This window comes from Cavia porcellus, unplaced genomic scaffold, assembly GCF_034190915.1.
Source record: "Cavia porcellus strain 051 isolate PalLab524CR breed Dunkin Hartley unplaced genomic scaffold, mCavPor4.1 scaffold_13, whole genome shotgun sequence".
NCBI classification, from domain to species: domain Eukaryota; kingdom Metazoa; phylum Chordata; class Mammalia; order Rodentia; family Caviidae; genus Cavia; species Cavia porcellus.
The window spans coordinates 51,948,165-51,965,864 of NW_026947496.1; the positions used below are offsets into that span (position 1 = coordinate 51,948,165).

Sequence of the window (17,700 nt, forward strand, 5' to 3'; positions counted from 1 at the left end):
TGTTCTCGCCTCAGGGCCTTTATACACACTGTCCTGTCTTTCTTAACTGCTCAGTGCTCAATTAACTGCTGCAGAGCTCCCTTCTCCCTTTCTCCCACTTCATTCAAATGTCACATTTTCAATGAGAATTTAGCTAACTCCATACTTAAGTGTGCAGGACACCCCTCAGACTCCACACCCCTCTTTCCTGTTGTATTTTTCTCCATAGATTCTATCCTGATCAAGCATACTATACATTTTAATTATTGATGTTGGACAGTGTCTGTCCCCTCCACCAGAATGTAAGCTCCATGAGGACAAGGACCTCATTATTGGATCCCTAGAACCTGGTACACAGAAGCAGCTCAATCAGTATGCACTGAATGAGCAAGTAAAGGAATGAATGGAGGGCCATACGGGGAAAACCAGAAATTCTGCCTGTGATCATTAGGGAAGTCCTGAAACCCTAATTCTTACATAATTTTGGTAAAGACTTATGCAGTGCAACATTTGAGAAAGCACCAGATAAAAAATTGAAAAGTAAATGTGCATTTTTTTATTTAACTGAATTCTTCATCAATCAGCTACTTAATTTTTATAGTCTACTGCCTACCAGATCGGGCAAGGGGAAAGCAACACAGTCTACAATAGTTAGGCACAGAAAATGCTGAAAATGATTCAGCTATTTAAATGAAATATAAAATGATTTATTCCAAAGCCATATATGAAGTGTACAAATGATGAAATGCATCCCCTTTCAAGGCTTAATAAAAGAACAGTGTTTACATTTTAAATGTTGTAACAGTTTGAGGACCTTCTTTCGCCCCTACCAAAGAGTGTGCAATGAAAGTAAATTGCATAATGTGTCAAATATATTTTGTTTACATAAAATGTATCCTCTTTAAATGCAAACTAGTCAAATATAGTTTTATTATGAAACCGTTCTCAATTTCTGAGTCCTCCAGTCTACAGAATCACATTTCTATGTGCTTCTTAAAATGAGGTAAGAAGACACATAAAACTTTTCTACACAAATTTTTCAGATGTTTATGCCCCCACTGACTCAAAGTACAACATGGCCTTTACAATTCCTTTAAAGTGAAATATTTCCCAGTAGTTACTTAGTATTCTGCACCAAGAACAGTAGCAATACCCATCATTTAAAAATTCATAATATGATAATCTTTTTATTCAGTTCTAAGATCCAAATCAAAGCTTTTCCTAGAGTGATTCACTATTTTCCTTTCAGATATTTTTTTCTCCTTTCAGATATTTTAATAAATATTAAACTCTAGAAATCTACACATAATTCTTTAAAGCAAAAATCAGCAAAGATCCAGATATATTTTGTTTTGCAAGACATTTCTCTATTGTATACTATTTTTACAACTGTAAAATTAAAAATTCTTTAGTTTTGCTATACTTTGCCGACTACCACTTTAAAAAATAGAATTGGTCACTAAATTAGGTGACTCAAGTATTTTTAAAATGTAAACTTCACAATAGGCAGTATAATCCATGATTTCTAATTTCTAAAATGCATCCTACTCAAAAAGCGGGACTATAATTGAGATATTCTTTTTAAACAATGGCACTTTCTTACAGCTTTTGGACTGGATAGCTTCTATGTCTACATTTTTATAGTCCTAAATTTTTTATAGGGAAAAATTCTCTTCATGTGGCTACTTTGAAATTTGTACAATCAAAGACTAGGGTACTTCCACGCTAATAGAGGTAGATGTACACATACCATGTGCAGTCACAGATACTTTCATGAAGGAAGCCACTGTTTCACATAAATTCAACACAACACTCTCCACAGTTACAAAGAAGTCAGCGGAAAGTAACGACAAAATACTCAGCAGATTACTGTAGAATGTTCCCATTGGTTTGTATCACATGTAGTTGATCTATTTTTTGGAAAACATGATTTGAATATGAAATACATGAATATAATACAGCAGCATGTGCATAACCTGTGCTGACTACAACTGATCTATAACGTGGTCTTGTAACTTGGTACTGAGAAGCACACTGTGTAGGTGTTCATATGTGTGTGGGGGGGGGGGTATTGTGCACATTTTCTTTCCCCCAACAATCAGTGTTAGGAACAGATTATGGCAAATAAAGGAGAAGTTCTGGATTTACCCAAATATAATGTAAACAAGTTGGAACCCTCTGGAGTTTGGAATTACAATCACATGATATTTTACAAAATCATTTAAAAATTCTAAAGCTGAAAAAATTGAAAACTTTGGTATTCCCAAGAAGAAAGTTCAATTATACTAGGGAGCCTCTGCCCAATTTTAACTATAAAAACTAAATTTTTCAGTGCAAAAACATTACGGCCATTGATAAACAGCAATGATACAACAATCATACAAAACATATAAAGACAATATAATACAAAATATCCTGAAGGTATCTGTTGGTGTAGAAAAGGTCATTTGAAGCCAAGAAGTAGGTGGAGTGTGGGTGTAGAGTTTCAAAGTTTTTTTCCTGCAAACAGACTTAACACGGTTAGAGCTCATCACGCTGCTTCCTAAATGGCCACTTTGGGTGCTGCAGGACACGAGCTGCAGCCTCAAGGACGAGAGCCATGAATTCTTCCACATCAAAAGAGTAGTTGGTGAACTTCGGATGCTCCCCCAGCGTCGGGTGGTGGCCCTGCAAAACCAAACCAGATCACAAATCCTTAAATCATCAGGAGCTTGGTTTTCTCTACAGGAAGGATATTATTTTACTGTGGCAATTATTTTAACTCATTCTATACACTGGAGGTTAGCAAACATTTTCTAGAAAGGGCTATAGATAATATTTTCAGCTCTGTCACAGTTACTCAGCTCTGCTACTGAGGTGCACAAGCAGTCACAGACCATACACAAACACATATATGAATGTTCCAATAAAACTTTATTTACAAAAACAGATGGTGGGCAGATCTGTACTTTAGGGATACAGTTTGCTAATTCCTGCTGTAGCTAATCTGTTAGATCTTTCTGTACCCAAATTTCACAAAGCTGTCTTACCATTAGAATCTTCTCCAATTCTCAAACATAAAATATAATAACCCATTTTTCTACGGTAGAAGAGTTTATCTTTGGATAGAAGCTCAATGATCATTTTAAATTTTCATAATTGGGCACCAGGTGAGCTTTGTGACTGAATTTTACCTTGTCTTGAGGAAAGACTTTGCTCTGCTTTCGCCAAGTGATATAGTGAATGCCTCTCAGCCTGGCCAAGTCTAAGTAACAGTGCTCATCTTCACAGTTGTATCTAAACACAAAGGTATGTCACAACGTGAGGCTTCTGTCCAGCGTTTTGACCCAATCTGCAATTCTGGGGGTAGGGGGGTGGGGGGAAACACCTCCAAAGTATTTCTTGCAAAGGGTTTTGTGAATGATAAAGAAGACTGAGAAACATCATTTTTAAAATATTCTCGAGGCTCAATGGTAAAATGCTCACCCAGCATGAGTGAGGCCCGGAGCTCTATTTCTACCACTGCAAAAAACTTTTCAAAAAATATAAAACTAAATGTTTCAAAGATCATTGTAAGAACTTACTGTTAGCTTTACAAAGAAGAATAAGAACAAGGAAAGGGGGGAATTGATCTTATTCAATAGGTGCTACTAGCTATGAACTTGCATTATCTTATAGGATATTATGCGCGTATACTTGTGGAAGTAGACTAGGGTTAACACATCCAAGGTTGTATAGCTACTTAATGAAAGAAGCAAAACATGACTCTTAATTATATTGCTCTCCCTTTCTCTCTCCTGTCCTTCTCTCTTTTCCTCAAGGAGAAATGAGTTAAGATAAAACCCACAACTGTCTGATTGAATGTCTAACATACACTTTTAAAATGTCTCACATAGCAATGGAAGTTTACAACAACTTTAAAATACCAAATCACCCACGTGGAAAGCTGCCCCTAAACACTTACAGTTCAAAGACCACAGCCCAATCTGGAAGGAAAAGTAAATGGGTAAGACCAGCTCCATGCATTCCAATAAATATGTCCGTATTGTGTGTTATCCTGAGTTGATCTAAAAACCCAAGTTCTCTGTAATGTGTAATAAAAGAGAGACAAAGAGAAGAAGGAAGAAGCCATAAGTTGCACTAGTTCATAATACATGGTAACAATATTTACAAAAGCATATTTTCCAGTTTAAATCAAATTCCACATCTATATTTTTTTTGCCAATTTTAAGCACTCCTTAGTAAATAATAACCTTTTTTTTAATAACATTTTTTCCATGTAAATGCCCTTACCTTTTTAGACTTAAGAATACAGTGGTATCTTGATCCACAAATGCTTTTGTTAGTAAGTCATTTGGTTCACAAACAGAATCATTTGGCAAAATTTGTTTTTGTTTGCAAACTCTGGATTGGGTGACAAACATGACCGTGGCCATCTTTCCCACACAAACACAAACGTGGCCATCTTTTCCAAAATCAGAACGAATTAAGCTCATGAATGGAGATACCACTCTACTTATTATTTGTGAGGGGAACCTCAATAAGTGTCTTAAATGGGGAACCAGTAACATATGACATCAACAGAGTAGGTGTGTACATTGGATTAAGTGTGTAATACTGGATTAAGGGTGCCTGGTACTGGAACCGCCCACTGCCTGAATTAGCATGGTTCTGGGTACGGCTGAATGGATGTACTGACACAGAAGACCCATCCTGGCTGTGAGTGGCACCAACCAATAGTCCAAATGGTAGAAAAGGGAGAAGGGAGGCTCACCACTGTTGCCTTCTGCCATCCTGCCATAAACTGTTCCCCCTCTGCCATGCACCCTGCCTTGTACCCAGCCAACTGTGAAGTGAAACCTCTACAAATTGAGCTAAAATAAAACTTTGCTCCTTCAACTTTTGGGTATTGAGTATTTTATCCCAGCAATAAGAAAGTAACTAAGACAGTGTCTATATATCCCTTCTAGGTGTTTAAGTACCTACAGCTCCTGCTGTAAAAATGCTTTTTAGCCATGATTAACTCATCAAAAGGCAGCAGTGTTTGCTGGAGTGTGTTTTTACTTACTTATACTTGTAATCAACAATCTGGACTTCAAATGTAGATACTGTTTTCAGTGCATTCACCAGCTAAGAAAAGAAGAAAACATTGAGAATTTCTTTTCCTTTCTTCTGTTTTACTTTCCTTTATGAATATTATAATTTCTTATTTTTTGCATGTAACATTTTTCAGATGTTAAATGCTTGGTTCTACTGCTCTGAATCTCACTGAAGTTCAAAGGCTAGTGCTACCCCTAAGAAAATGACTCTATCACCCAAAAATCCTGATGCCCTAGAGGGCCATGAGAGCAAAATAAACAGTTCTTAGGACAAAATACTCAGCATAGCCACACACTAAGTTGCTAGTTTTTCTTCAAATTTCAACACACATTTGCCAAACATTTACAGTGTTCCAGACATTGTACTAAGTCTTTTCTTTCCATCCATCATGGCATTCACGTAAACCACCACCACTTTGAAGATTCTGAAGTCTTAGAAGAAAAACATTTTCGTGTAATAAACCAGAAGTATAAATAATGTAAAATTGATATTGTAAAATAGGAATAAAATGTTCAAATGGGGAAGGGAACAGAGAAAGGAGGGGAAAGAAAAGTAAAAAAAAAAAAAAAAAAGAAAAAAAGAAAAAAAGGAAAAGAGGGGCTGGGGATTTAGCTCAGCGGCATAAGCACCTGCCTTGCAAGCAGGCGGTCATGAGTTCGATCCCCGGTACCAATAAAAATGAAAAAAGACAAAAAGAAAAAAAGGAAAAGAAAACACGGAAACAAAGCTTTTGTAAATGAGGAGAGAAGGAAGTGTTGAAGAGAGAGTAAGGAAATGGGAAAAAAATAAACAAGTTATATCAGGTACAGGTACAAATTCTCTATGATGAATGTGATCATCATGCATATCTAAAATATACCAATAAAATCTGATTTAAAAAATTTTCAATATCTCTACATAGAAGTGATTATTCTTCTAGCCAACAGAAAGTAACCAAACATGATTAATATGTTGTAAAAAATATAGTCCCTGCCATTCACAAACCAGGGGTACAGACAAGGCCACACCAGGAAGCAAGCTCAGTCTGGAAACTATATGGGCTACCACCAGACTGGATCAGCCAGACCCCAGCCCATTCTGGTGGGTAAGCTGGCAAACAAGAAGTACCCCCCACAACTCACCCACGCCCACCCCCACCTTAAGTGACCAGCTTATCCAGAGGCTGTGATGATAGCTATCAAGGTCAAATGCAATTGGATGCCTGTGGTGCTTTGGTGTTTCACTAACACTGCAGGGCTAGGGCTAGTGGTCTGATCACAGGTTCAGAGGATAGTGGTACACAGTGTGACCTCTGAGGGATCTCCTTCTGAGGGCTGCAGCCATTGCTGATTTTCTATGGTCTTATTTTGGAAATCCTATATCATTTCCATTGTTATGCTGGGTTGGGTTTTATTTTTATTTTTATTTTTGTTTAACTGTGTCAAATCCAATGGCAGGAGCAGCTGTTTCAAAGATAGCAAGGTAAGGGCCTGTCTGGCAAGTGCAAGGTCCTGAGTTTGATTCCAGATACCGAAAAATAAAAAAAAGCCAGGCACAGTGGCTCACACCTGTAATTCCAGCACTCAGGAGGCTGAGGCAGGATGATCCTTGAGAGTTAGACCAGCCTGGGAGTTTGAGGCTACAAAGTGAGCTTAAGGCCTACCTGAACTGCATAAGGAGACCCTGTCTCAAAAAGACAAAATTAAATAACTAAATAAATAATTTTTAAAAACACAGCAAGGTATATTATGGTAGCAATTTTGGATTCACTATTGCCTTGTTTTGAAGTCCTTTCTTGCAATCATTGGGTAGTTTTAGTTGTTTCTATTCTGTTACACTCTGATTTTTACTATGTCTGAAGTCATCTGCAGTATTTTGAAGACATCAAAAGCATTATAGTAACTACTGTTGATTTTGTAATGTTTTGAAGTCCTGTTTCTCTTACACTGGTATATTTTGATTGGTTTTATTGTTTTATCCTCTTTAAAATTAAAAATAAAAAAAAAATAGTCCCTTGAAAAGAAAGCCAGTCACTTCTGGGAGAACATGGTGGACAGATAGCAGCAGCTACGGAGGCTCTCTGAGAGACCCAGCTTAGAATTCAGGAATGGAGCAGAGTAAGGAATCCTAAGCAAGAGGAGATATGCCCTGCTGACCCAAGAACGAACTGGGCTGAGAGAAACCAACTAGGAATGCAATCCTGGTGCTATAACAGGAACAGATAAAGCCTCAGCATGGAAGCTGGAGCCCGCACCATTGGAAGTCACGATTTGGGTTTCCTGCCACCACTGCTGTGTCTGAATCGGCTCGGCAGGGAGAGAGAGAGATGCATGAAAGCTCTGAGAATGGGAACCGGTGAACGGAGTCGAGAGTGGGACAGGCGGGGAGCCGTGCATCGACCTGCGGTGAGTGACGGAAACTGGGACTCTTTCATGGTCTAGGAGGCTCCAACAGAGGACATTCTGGGACCGGGCAGACTTGCTGGAACAGGGCGCTGTAGTGACTTCAGTCACATATCCCCTTCTCAAGCAGGATTGGCGAGCAGTGCCTAGCCTACATGATGCTGCTGGCTAAGACCCAGTAGGCTAGCACAACCCAGGTCCTAGTGCCTGGAGGTGCACCCTAGCGGTGAAGCCTTCGGTAGGTTGACCTGGAGGGGCAGGCGCTGGTAGGCTGCCCAGTCTGTATCTCCCTGATGTACTGTGGTAGGCAGGAACACCTAGCTGGCGCAATTCAAACAGACTGTGGCTGACAGGGAAGGAAGCTCGGCCTTCTATATACACTTGTATATAAGGAACAAAGAATATGGGAAGAGGGAGCAACAAGAAAGGCTCCTCGGCCCCCCAATCCTGAGAAACAGGCAATAGCAGACACGGCACCAATAGACATAAAGCGCTATCTCCAGAGCCTCATCGACGAGTTCAGGAATGAAGTTATTAATGACCTGAAGCAAGACATAAGCAGAATAGTTAGAGAAATGCTAAGCACTGCCTAAGAAAAAACAGATGGTGGAATGGAAGAACAGAAAAAAAGGGGAGAATTGTTTGATGGAGAAAATACAGAAAGCATAGAATACATGAAGCAGGTTCAAAGAGATTACCAGGAAACTAAAAAGTCTATCAAAAACTGGCATAACAGCTTGAAAGAAACTAAGGATAGATTATCTGAACTGGAGGGCAGATTTGTAATATGGGAGAATGAAATGAAAAACTTCTTAAAAATAACAAAGAAACAAACAGCAATAATACAAAGACTAGAAGATGATAAGAGGATCTATAACTTAAGAATTAAGAACATAAAAGAAGAAGTAGGGACACAAACAAATGGACTACAAAAGCTACTCGCAGAAATAATCCAGGAGAATCTTCCTAATTTAGCAAAAGGTAAAGATACACAGATATATGAAGCATTCAGGACCCCAGCCACCTACAACTCAAACAGAGCTACACCCAGGCATATAATAATCAAAATACCAGAAATCCACTACAAGAACAGAATATTAAAAGCCGTCAGAGACAGGAAACAGATCACTTACAAGGGAACACCCATCAGAATTACAGCAGACTTCTCGGCACAAACTATCAAATCATGAAGAGCGTGGGGGGAAATAATTCAAGCTTTGAAAGATAATAACCTCCAGCCAAGATTGAGATATCCTGCACAACTATCTCTGGAAATTGATGGAAAAACAAGGTGCTTCCAAGATAAAGAGGAACTAGGGGAATATGCAACCACCAATTCAACTCTACAGAGAATACTGCAGGATATTCTAAAAAAGAAAAATATGAAGAATCCAGAAATAGTGGCAGAGAGGCCACAATGAATGGAGCAGAAAACAAAATGAAGAAGATAAACTGACAACTAATGACAGAAAAAGAGCTCAACAGAAATGAGGCAGAGAAGATTGGATGATATGAACAGCTATTTTGTAGAAAACGACGTCATAATAGGTAATGCTGATTTAGTATCATCTTGTTTTGAAGTCCCATCAAGCTTTTGTTCTTCTGTCTCCATCGGTCTTAACATGTTGTGTCTTATTGGATTTTATTATATGTGATAGTATAAACAAAAACTTTTATAGACAAGGAGATTATACAGAAACCATTGTTCATTTTCTGTTAGTTGATTCTAAATACCCTGTAATAATGTCATTCTCTTGAATGGTTTTACATTGTTTTGATATATTTGATGCTACAGTATATGAAGTTATACTCAAAGATTTCAAGGAAAGAGACAATATGGTAACTACTTTTAAGTCAGGATTATCTTGTGATGAAACACTATTTTGCTTAAATGGTTATGTTTTGGTCTGCGCTGTTTTGCTGTTATGCCCTCTTTTATCTCAATCTCCATTTTATTATTTACTTTTTTATTTTTATCCTTTTAATTAAGGGAAAAATAAATAAAAGAATAGCAGGATATAGTAACCCACTTTGATTTTCTATTAACTTGATTTGAAGCCCTGTATTGCTCTCACCATCTTGTTTTGACTGATGTCCCTGTATTCTGTTTTGCTTGATAGTATCAGGTTTGAAAGTTTAGGCAACAGTTGCGAAGATAGTGGGATTCATTATGATGCCCATTCTGGTTGACTACTTTTGAAGACCTGTAATGTCTCCAATGTTTTGGTTTTGTTGGTTTCTTTCTTTACTGTTTTGTTCAATTTTATTATAACTGATGACATAGGTGATTCTATTTGAGATAGCAGGATGCATTATGGTAACCATTGTTGATCACCTTGTATTATGTTTTTACATTATCCATTATGTCCACCCTTTTGATTTGACTGACTCTGTTCTCTTATGTCACATTTGGTTTTACTCTCTTCCAAAAAAGTAATAAGAACTGTGGGAGTAATAAAACCCAAAATGTGTAATAGTCATTGTACAAAAGAGAGGAAAAGAAAGTGCTCTAAATGATATAACTGCATGTATATTTAAGTGTGTAAGATAGACAATGATATTACTGAGTTTTGTAGGATCATTGAACAGAACTATTTGCAGTCTCACTGTTTGAATGTCCACTTTATATGCTTTAATTTTGTAACTTGAACAAATATTTCTAAGGTGACAATATGTAATCCATTAACTAGTGATTTCCTACTGTTTATTTTTTCTGAAATTCTGTATAACTTGTACCCTTTTTCTGCTTTTTTTCCCCCTCTTTCTCCTTAAATAAAATTTAAAAAAGAAAAGAAAGCCAGTGTAACCTAAAACTGTGGTTCACCATTCAGCAACTCTTGCAGTGGTATCAGGTGGTCCTGTGGCATACACCAACTGCAATAGCAACATAACTGACTAGGGTGGTGGTATAGCTCAGTGAAAAAGCACATTACCCTCCCATGTCTAAGGCCCTCGGTTCCATCCCCCAGCACCACCCCCCAAAAGGCGCGGATTGTGTACTTATATTGTGCAGGCATTTCTAAGAGCTTAGAGTTTACAGAACTTAATCTCCATAAAAATCATACCAAGTGATGCCTATTTTATAAATAAGACCATGGAGACTTACAGAAGTTAAATAACTTTCCTCAGATCTCCTGCTTGCAAATGTAGAACTAAACTTAAACCTAGGTCTGGATCTTTTGATCCTAGAATCTGAATTCTTACCCAATGCTCTCCACTCTGCAACAGGCAGTGACTAAAATCTAATCCCTGCCCAGTTTTACACACATAGACACACAGACACACAGACATACACACACACACACACACACACACACACACACACACACAATCATACAATCACAAAATAGAAGTTTCTCTCTCTAGACATTCCATAAATTGGATGAATGGAAGCCCATCCTTGAATACACTGTTTACATCAAAGAGTTGAAGGAAAGAGATTAGAATTTTCCAGGAGGTAATTAATCAGATGGCATAAGCCTGAGTCTTAATGAGATGTGCCCACACAAAAGGAACCAGGAGCCTGTGAGTCCCATGCAAGTGTGCTGTTCTTCACAGTTTCTAGTCCCACTGTTCAGACGACAGTGGGGCAGGACTGTGCTGTCACGAAATCAGAGGATCCACATCTTACTCTCAATCTTACAACCAGCACTACACTTCCCTACTGGACTTCTCTACTTCTCTTCAGTGGCCCGTGCTGGTTCCCAGGATAATGGCCAGGGTCAGAGTAGACTCAGCCTCCTCTAAGATCTATTTGCTGCTGCACAGCAAAACATTTTGGTGCAGAAGGCAGTCTTAGAGCTGGATTAACCTGATCATATCCCTGCTACCCTATTCACTTGCCAGATGACCTTATGCACATTTTCTAATCTCTAAGCTTCAAGATCCTTGTCTACAACAGAGGTAATGACAAAACACTGACTCAAGGATAACTGGGAGGGTTAGGGGACTCTGCAGGGGGAACATATACTTAGTATGTACTCTGTGTTTCCTACACTGGTGTATACTCTTCACCTGTTTGCTATTGAGGCTTCCCTTCCATCAGCCTTCCAGACCCATGATTTAACCCATATCCATGGATTTAACTAACATCAGGTCAAAAATATGTTTTAAAATTTGCATCTGGGGTCTGGGATTTAGCTCAGCGTCATAAGCGCCTGCCTTTTAAGCGCATGGTTGTGAGGTACCAAAAAAAAAAAAATTGCATCTGTTCTGACCATGGATAGACTTTTTTGTCATTGTTTTTTAAACAATATGTAACAGCATTTACATAACCACATTCACAGTGTAGCAGGTATTACAAGTAATCTAGAGATCACTTAAAGTACAAAGGAAGATATGTAGGTCCCATGCAAAAAGCACAGCATTTTATGTAAGGAACTTGAGCATCTGCAGAATTTGATATCCACAAGGCAAGCCCTGAAATCAATACCCCATGGATATTCAAGGACACTTGTATTTTTAATTCTGCACACACACACATACACTGTTCCTTTCTTTCACCCTTGTAGCTTACCATCAAGGCCTCATTATACCATATGTTCATGTCAGCATGGCTCACGGAAAGAGATGTTCAGTGCATGATTTTGATTGGCCTATGAGGCATTCAAATTAATCCACATAAAATATTTTACTGTCAAAACTCACCCTGTTTTCCTCCTACTAAGTTTGTTCCATTTCAGTGCTATTAAGTGCTTAAGCTAAAAGCCTAGGAACCAGGCTTGATTCTTAGTACGTTCCCTGGCCGCACCTAATGCACTCCTGCACAGGCCAAAAGTATCACAGGTCTCCCCAAACTATACCTGGAATCCATTTATCACCTCTACTGACATCGCCTTCATCCAAACTCTCTCCTGGGCTGCAGTATCTGCTCCTGATCAATCTCCCTGTTCCTACTCTTGCAGTGAGAACAATTTAAAAGTAAATAATAAGTCAATTCATGCCTCTTCCTGTGTATCTGTTTTCTTATTTGCTTCTGTAACAAATTACTACAAACTCAGCAGCTTAAACCAACTTGACTTCTATAGTGCTGCGGGATCGAAGTCCAACACCGGTGTTACTAAACTAATGCAAGCTGTCAGCAGGAGCGTGTTCCTTCTAGGCTGTGTCTTCCTAGGAAGATGTAAGGGAGAATCTATTTTCTTGCTTCTTCCAGCTTCTAGGAGTATTGTACACGTGAAGGCTTGGGGCCCCTTCGTCCACCTTCAAACGCAGCAGCTCTGCATCTGCTTCTCTGTGTCTGTCTCCTTCCCTCTCTCACCAGCTTATTTATTTATTTAGGTGCTATGGATTGAATCCAGGGTCTTTACACTGAGCTATATCACCAGTCTTTTTTTCAAGTTTTTATTTTGAGATAGGGTCTCGCTAAATCGCCCAGGCAGGACTAGAATGTATGACCTCCTGAGATACAGTGTTGAGATTACTGGCATGCGTCGCCACACCCAGTTCTACTCTTAAGCAGTAATGAAGCGTGACTTGATCTGTGAGACAAGGCCTCCAAAGAAAAGTGTTTTCCTGGCCAAGTCAAAGGTCCTCAGGTGGATTTGTGGCCCTTTGTGATCACACTGGGACCACCTGGATAATTCAGAACTATTTCCTTATTTAAGGCCAGCTAATTAGTCACCTTAATTCCATCCATAACCATAATTTGCCATTACCATGTAACAACCTATTCGCAGGTTCTAGCAATTACAGCCTAGGCATCTCTCAAAAGGCAGAGGTCACACTATTCTGTCCACCCACACTCTGCTTAAAATTTCTGGGTAGCTTCCCCCTACACTGAGCTACATTCCATCTCCTCACCTCAGTCCACAGCCTGGCTTCCCGAGCTCCTCTGACGTCACCAAGCCCCCCTTGCAGGGACACTGCAGCACCCTCGAACCCACTGCTCTCCCCGTCTCGGTCCTGCTGGAGCCTCGCTGACAAGGCTGCCCACCAGGCAGTACCGCTTCAGGCACTCGCCTATCTGCCCCTCCCCTCCCACCAGTGTCCCAGCCTCTGTCATCCTGGTTCGCTTTCTTCCCAGTGCACATCACCACCTGACATCACCTTAGTGACTGACTCACTTGCTCATTTGTTCCCATCTGTCTCTCACCTCTAGGGAGACTTTTATGAGGACAGGGACCTTTCCTGAATCTCCTCCATGACCACAGCAGAGAATGTGCCCTGGCTCATGTCCATAGCCAGAGTGCAATGTACTTTTTGGGGGGGCAGGTAGTGCTGGGGACTGAACCTGGGGACTACCACTGAGCCAATCATTGAACTAGGCACAGGCCATCAAGCTTTTCAAACAAGTAATAGTTTCAATGCAAAGCTTTAAATATAACATGACGCAACAAAGCACATTAGTCATGGGAGGTAAATTCAATACAATGAGATTAAAAACATATGTCAAAAAACTAACCTCATTTTGGTTTAGAATTTTCCGGTATTCTGTACTCCGGGCAAGAATGGTGACTCGAATTTTTCCATCCTATAATCAACATGAAAAGGCAAAATAATGTGGATATACCTTGACCAATGAATGAACATCTGAACCTCAAAAGTGATTTTCAGAAAGATATGAAAGTCAATAAGGTTATACTTCTAGAATGATTAAATTTTAGCTGACCGCCTCCACCATTCCACTTTAAAAAGTTACAAATTATATTCACTTGAAAAGAAAATCAGATTACAAATATACCAACTTTGAAAGAAAATGTAGTACATATATGCAATGGAGTATTACTTAGCTATAAAAAAGGAATAAAATCCCATCATTTGTGTTGGATTGGCTATGCCAGGCCTGGTCAGAGAGACCGCATTCTGTTAACTTCGTAGACTGTGGTAGAGATAGAATTTAGTGCTCTGTGGAGGGAGACCACCCATGAACAAAACTCATATTTAGTGAAGCTACACAAAAAGAGTAATAGCAGATGTTCTGACTTCTTTGTGGAAGCTGAAAAGTTGATGTCATAGAAGGAAACAATAAAATATAGTAGTGGCTACCAGAGTTCGAAAGGGTGTCAGGGACAGGGACAGAGAGAAAAGGGTTAACACGTTGGGAAATGCAGTTATAATAGAAGGGTAAGTTTGTAGTGTTCTGTGGCATAGAAGGGAATTATGGCTTGTGTCTAGATGTCCCCCCAAAGACTCATGCAACCATAGGTGGGGCTTTTTCAGAGATGGCTAGGCCTAGCGTGTGTGCTGGGACTAAGAGAACATGATCACTAAATTAGTCTACTGATTGGTTGGCACCCATCTGAAGCCAAGTTGCCTAACTAGAATATAAAAGGGGAAGAAAGAAGCTGCCATTGTCACTGTTGGTTGCCTAATTGCTTTTGTTGTCTTTTGCCTGCCATGAGCCTCTCTGCCAAGCTATCCTGCCCTGGAGCCAGCCAATTATGGACTGAAACCTCTACTAACTGTGAGCTAAATAAACCTTTCCTCCTTTAGTTTTGGGTATTGGGCATTTTGTCTCAGCAATGAGAAAAGTAACTAAAACAATAGGATGAGAATTGTTAGCAATAATTCATTATGTATTTCAAAAGAGCTAAAAGAAAGGATTTTGAATGCTCCCTATAAATAGACATGATAAATGTTTAGGATGGTGGATGAGCTAAACATCTTGCTTTAATCATTACACATTATATCATGTATCAAAATAGTAGACTCTATAGGTTAAATATAGATAATTATTACGTGTTGATTAAAAATAGAAATCAAGATATTCACTTTAGCCATGGAAGACAAAACCTTTTCATTGTCCTGCTGCTTGACTGTTGGTTAGCAGAGTGGAATTTTTGGTAGGGATTTTGTGGGCTGGATGGGGATTTGGGAGAAGCAGAGAGATAATGGCCAAACAAATGGAAAAAGAAAAGGAGGAATAAAAGCCACATTTTTATGATATCTTTAACAGTTGCCAACACCTGAATTCAGACAACTGCAGGTCAGAAAACATTAGCACAGAAACCAATATATCTTGATTATTTCTTCATCTGCCAGCATAGTATTAATTTTGATAAGGGATTAAAAAAATAATTTTCACCTCGGAACCCACAATGCACCTATTACCTTAGGTCCTGCCTGTGTGATGTTTAGTCTGTGCAGCACATGCTGGGAGAAAGCCCTGAACAATCCAGTATTTTGACAGCCAGAAATCTAAAATAAAAATACCAGCTCATATTAAAACAAAGACTTCTGCATTGCCGTGGAAGATGCTCTCAAGCTATTCACAAATGTCATCAAACACGCTTACCAGAGGAGTGTTGTAGAACAGCCCGTACCTCATGCGGGGCAGTAATGAAAAGATAGCTTCTTTAAAACATACCTAAGAATGAAAATACTTTAAAAGATAAGAGAATATCATTTGTATTCTTCACACCAAAGTAGTACATACAATTTTGGAAAATAAATTATAATTAAATATAATCCATTTTTCATTAAAATAGTTTGAATACCAAAAGATTTCAAAGAGAGTAAAACCTATAGTTTTTGAAAAGTTACAGAAAAATGTTCTCAAAAGTTACATGATTCTTAACAATGAGGATTGGTAATAACAAAAGAAACATCAAGAAGTCAGACATTAATGGTAACACCTAATGAAGACTCAAATCAAACATTTATTTTACAAGTAATTCATCTGTATATGAGTTATTTACAGATATTTCAGTAAGGTTTCTAGTACCCTTTTGGAATCGTAAGTTTTCAAGTGTATAACATCATAGTCAGTAAATGCTTTCCAAGTGTCAGAGAACAGGTCACCATATCCATAAGAACTCTGGAGGTGGGGAAAAAAAAAAAAAAAAAAAAAAAAAAAAAACCAAGTTAGAGCAAACAGATTTTTAAAAAACCCTGATTTTGCCTGTTAAGCATTAAATTATATTGTAATCCTAACTAAGGTCATAAAAACCATATATGACAAATGGATTTCTCTTTGGGGCCTAGTTTGATTAAATATATTCAGAAATAATCACTACAATCATCTTCTTAGTGTGTTAACACTAGTTCATTTTCTATCCTAACCTCTTTCATTCTCAGATCTTTGAAATAATTATGGGATTTTTCCACGAAATTTCCATCTATACCACAGATACACACAACACATATGCATGCTACCATCTGTACACACTCTGATATACTAGGGGAGCAAAAAGCATCAAGGTAAATGGGGTGTCTTTGGAAAGGAATTTCAAAGCAAGAAAAAGGTTTAAAAGGCTTAACATTAAAAGTATAATGTTCTTTCCAATGACTGTTGAATAACATTTGATAAGTCCTCACCAGAATTAATGTTAATGGCATTATTATAACTATAATATTATTTAACAATAATAGCACCACCTGCACATTTCCTATGTCCCGGGCATTGTATTAAACCCTTAATGCCATTAACTCATTAAGCCACCCACAAATCTAGGAGCTAGGTAAGATTGTTATCCCTATTTTACAGAACAGGAGACTGGGACACAAATTTTGGTAATATATCTACATCATAGAGCTGTGAATTGCAGGACTGCATTAATCTGTCTGTGACTTCAGACTTCATGCTCATAAACTATACATGACAGTTGCCCGTCAGTGAGAGTTCATTCTAGTGTATTTACCAAGTGCATTTTCCTTTTTTGAAAAGCACAAGTTAATTATAAGTTCCATCAGTGGAAGACAAAGATCAATTAAGCTTCAAATGATATAACAGATTAAAATATTCAGCCAAGGGAAATAAGAAACATGCATTTCAGTTACATTCAAAGTCTACAGTTGGTGTACTTATGTTTATTATGTTCAAATCTTTTTACCTTCATAGCATTTTTTCATGTTTTAAACATTTTTGTTGCACATATTACAGTTATTTCAAAGTTATGGAGAACTGTTAGATGTGATTTTTAAAAAGCCCTTCCTCCAGTCCTTCTCAGTGCTATTCTAATAAAGGTCCTTCTCAGCATCATCAAAAATGAAACATTGCTGCTCAGGCTCAATAATAAATAAAGGGCAATTAAAAGAAGTGGTTCTAGACAGTTTCCTAAGATAAAATACTTCAGATAAAATAAGATACCTTTGAAAGGAAATTTTAATAATAAAATAATCTGACTGATCCCTTCTAAGGGAAATCATGCATTATTCAATAATAAGCACCTCTAGAAACTTCATCTCTATATCCCCCAAATTCCAATTATCTGCCACAGGGGAAAAAGAGGCTTTTTCTGCTCTCAAACTGAAGAATATTTGGCTATCCAGAAGATGATATAAGGTTTCTTCCTATATAGGTCTCAAATTTGAACATGCA

The 17,700-nt window shown here is 38.3% G+C and overlaps 1 protein-coding gene across 5 annotated transcripts in view; it reads right to left on the reverse strand.

The window, feature by feature from the left end:
- Window positions 1–512: 512 nt before the first annotated feature.
- Eogt (EGF domain specific O-linked N-acetylglucosamine transferase) overlaps window positions 513–17,700 on the reverse strand; it is a 35,930-nt gene continuing 18,742 nt past the window's right edge. For 4 of the 5 annotated variants that reach the window (XM_063260230.1, XM_013156511.3, XM_063260232.1 and 1 more), the window contains 8 exons: window positions 16,105–16,197; window positions 15,676–15,747; window positions 15,489–15,578; window positions 13,843–13,911; window positions 5,027–5,088; window positions 3,923–4,042; window positions 3,153–3,255; window positions 513–2,646 (listed from right to left, as the gene is read on the reverse strand). In XM_063260230.1, the coding sequence (XP_063116300.1) occupies window positions 2,500–2,646; window positions 3,153–3,255; window positions 3,923–4,042; window positions 5,027–5,088; window positions 13,843–13,911; window positions 15,489–15,578; window positions 15,676–15,747; window positions 16,105–16,197 (756 nt within the window). In that variant the 3' untranslated portion in view covers window positions 513–2,499. The remainder of the gene's footprint in view (window positions 2,647–3,152; window positions 3,256–3,922; window positions 4,043–5,026; window positions 5,089–13,842; window positions 13,912–15,488; window positions 15,579–15,675; window positions 15,748–16,104; window positions 16,198–17,700) is intronic. The other variant, XM_003473436.5, reaches the window with a different exon arrangement.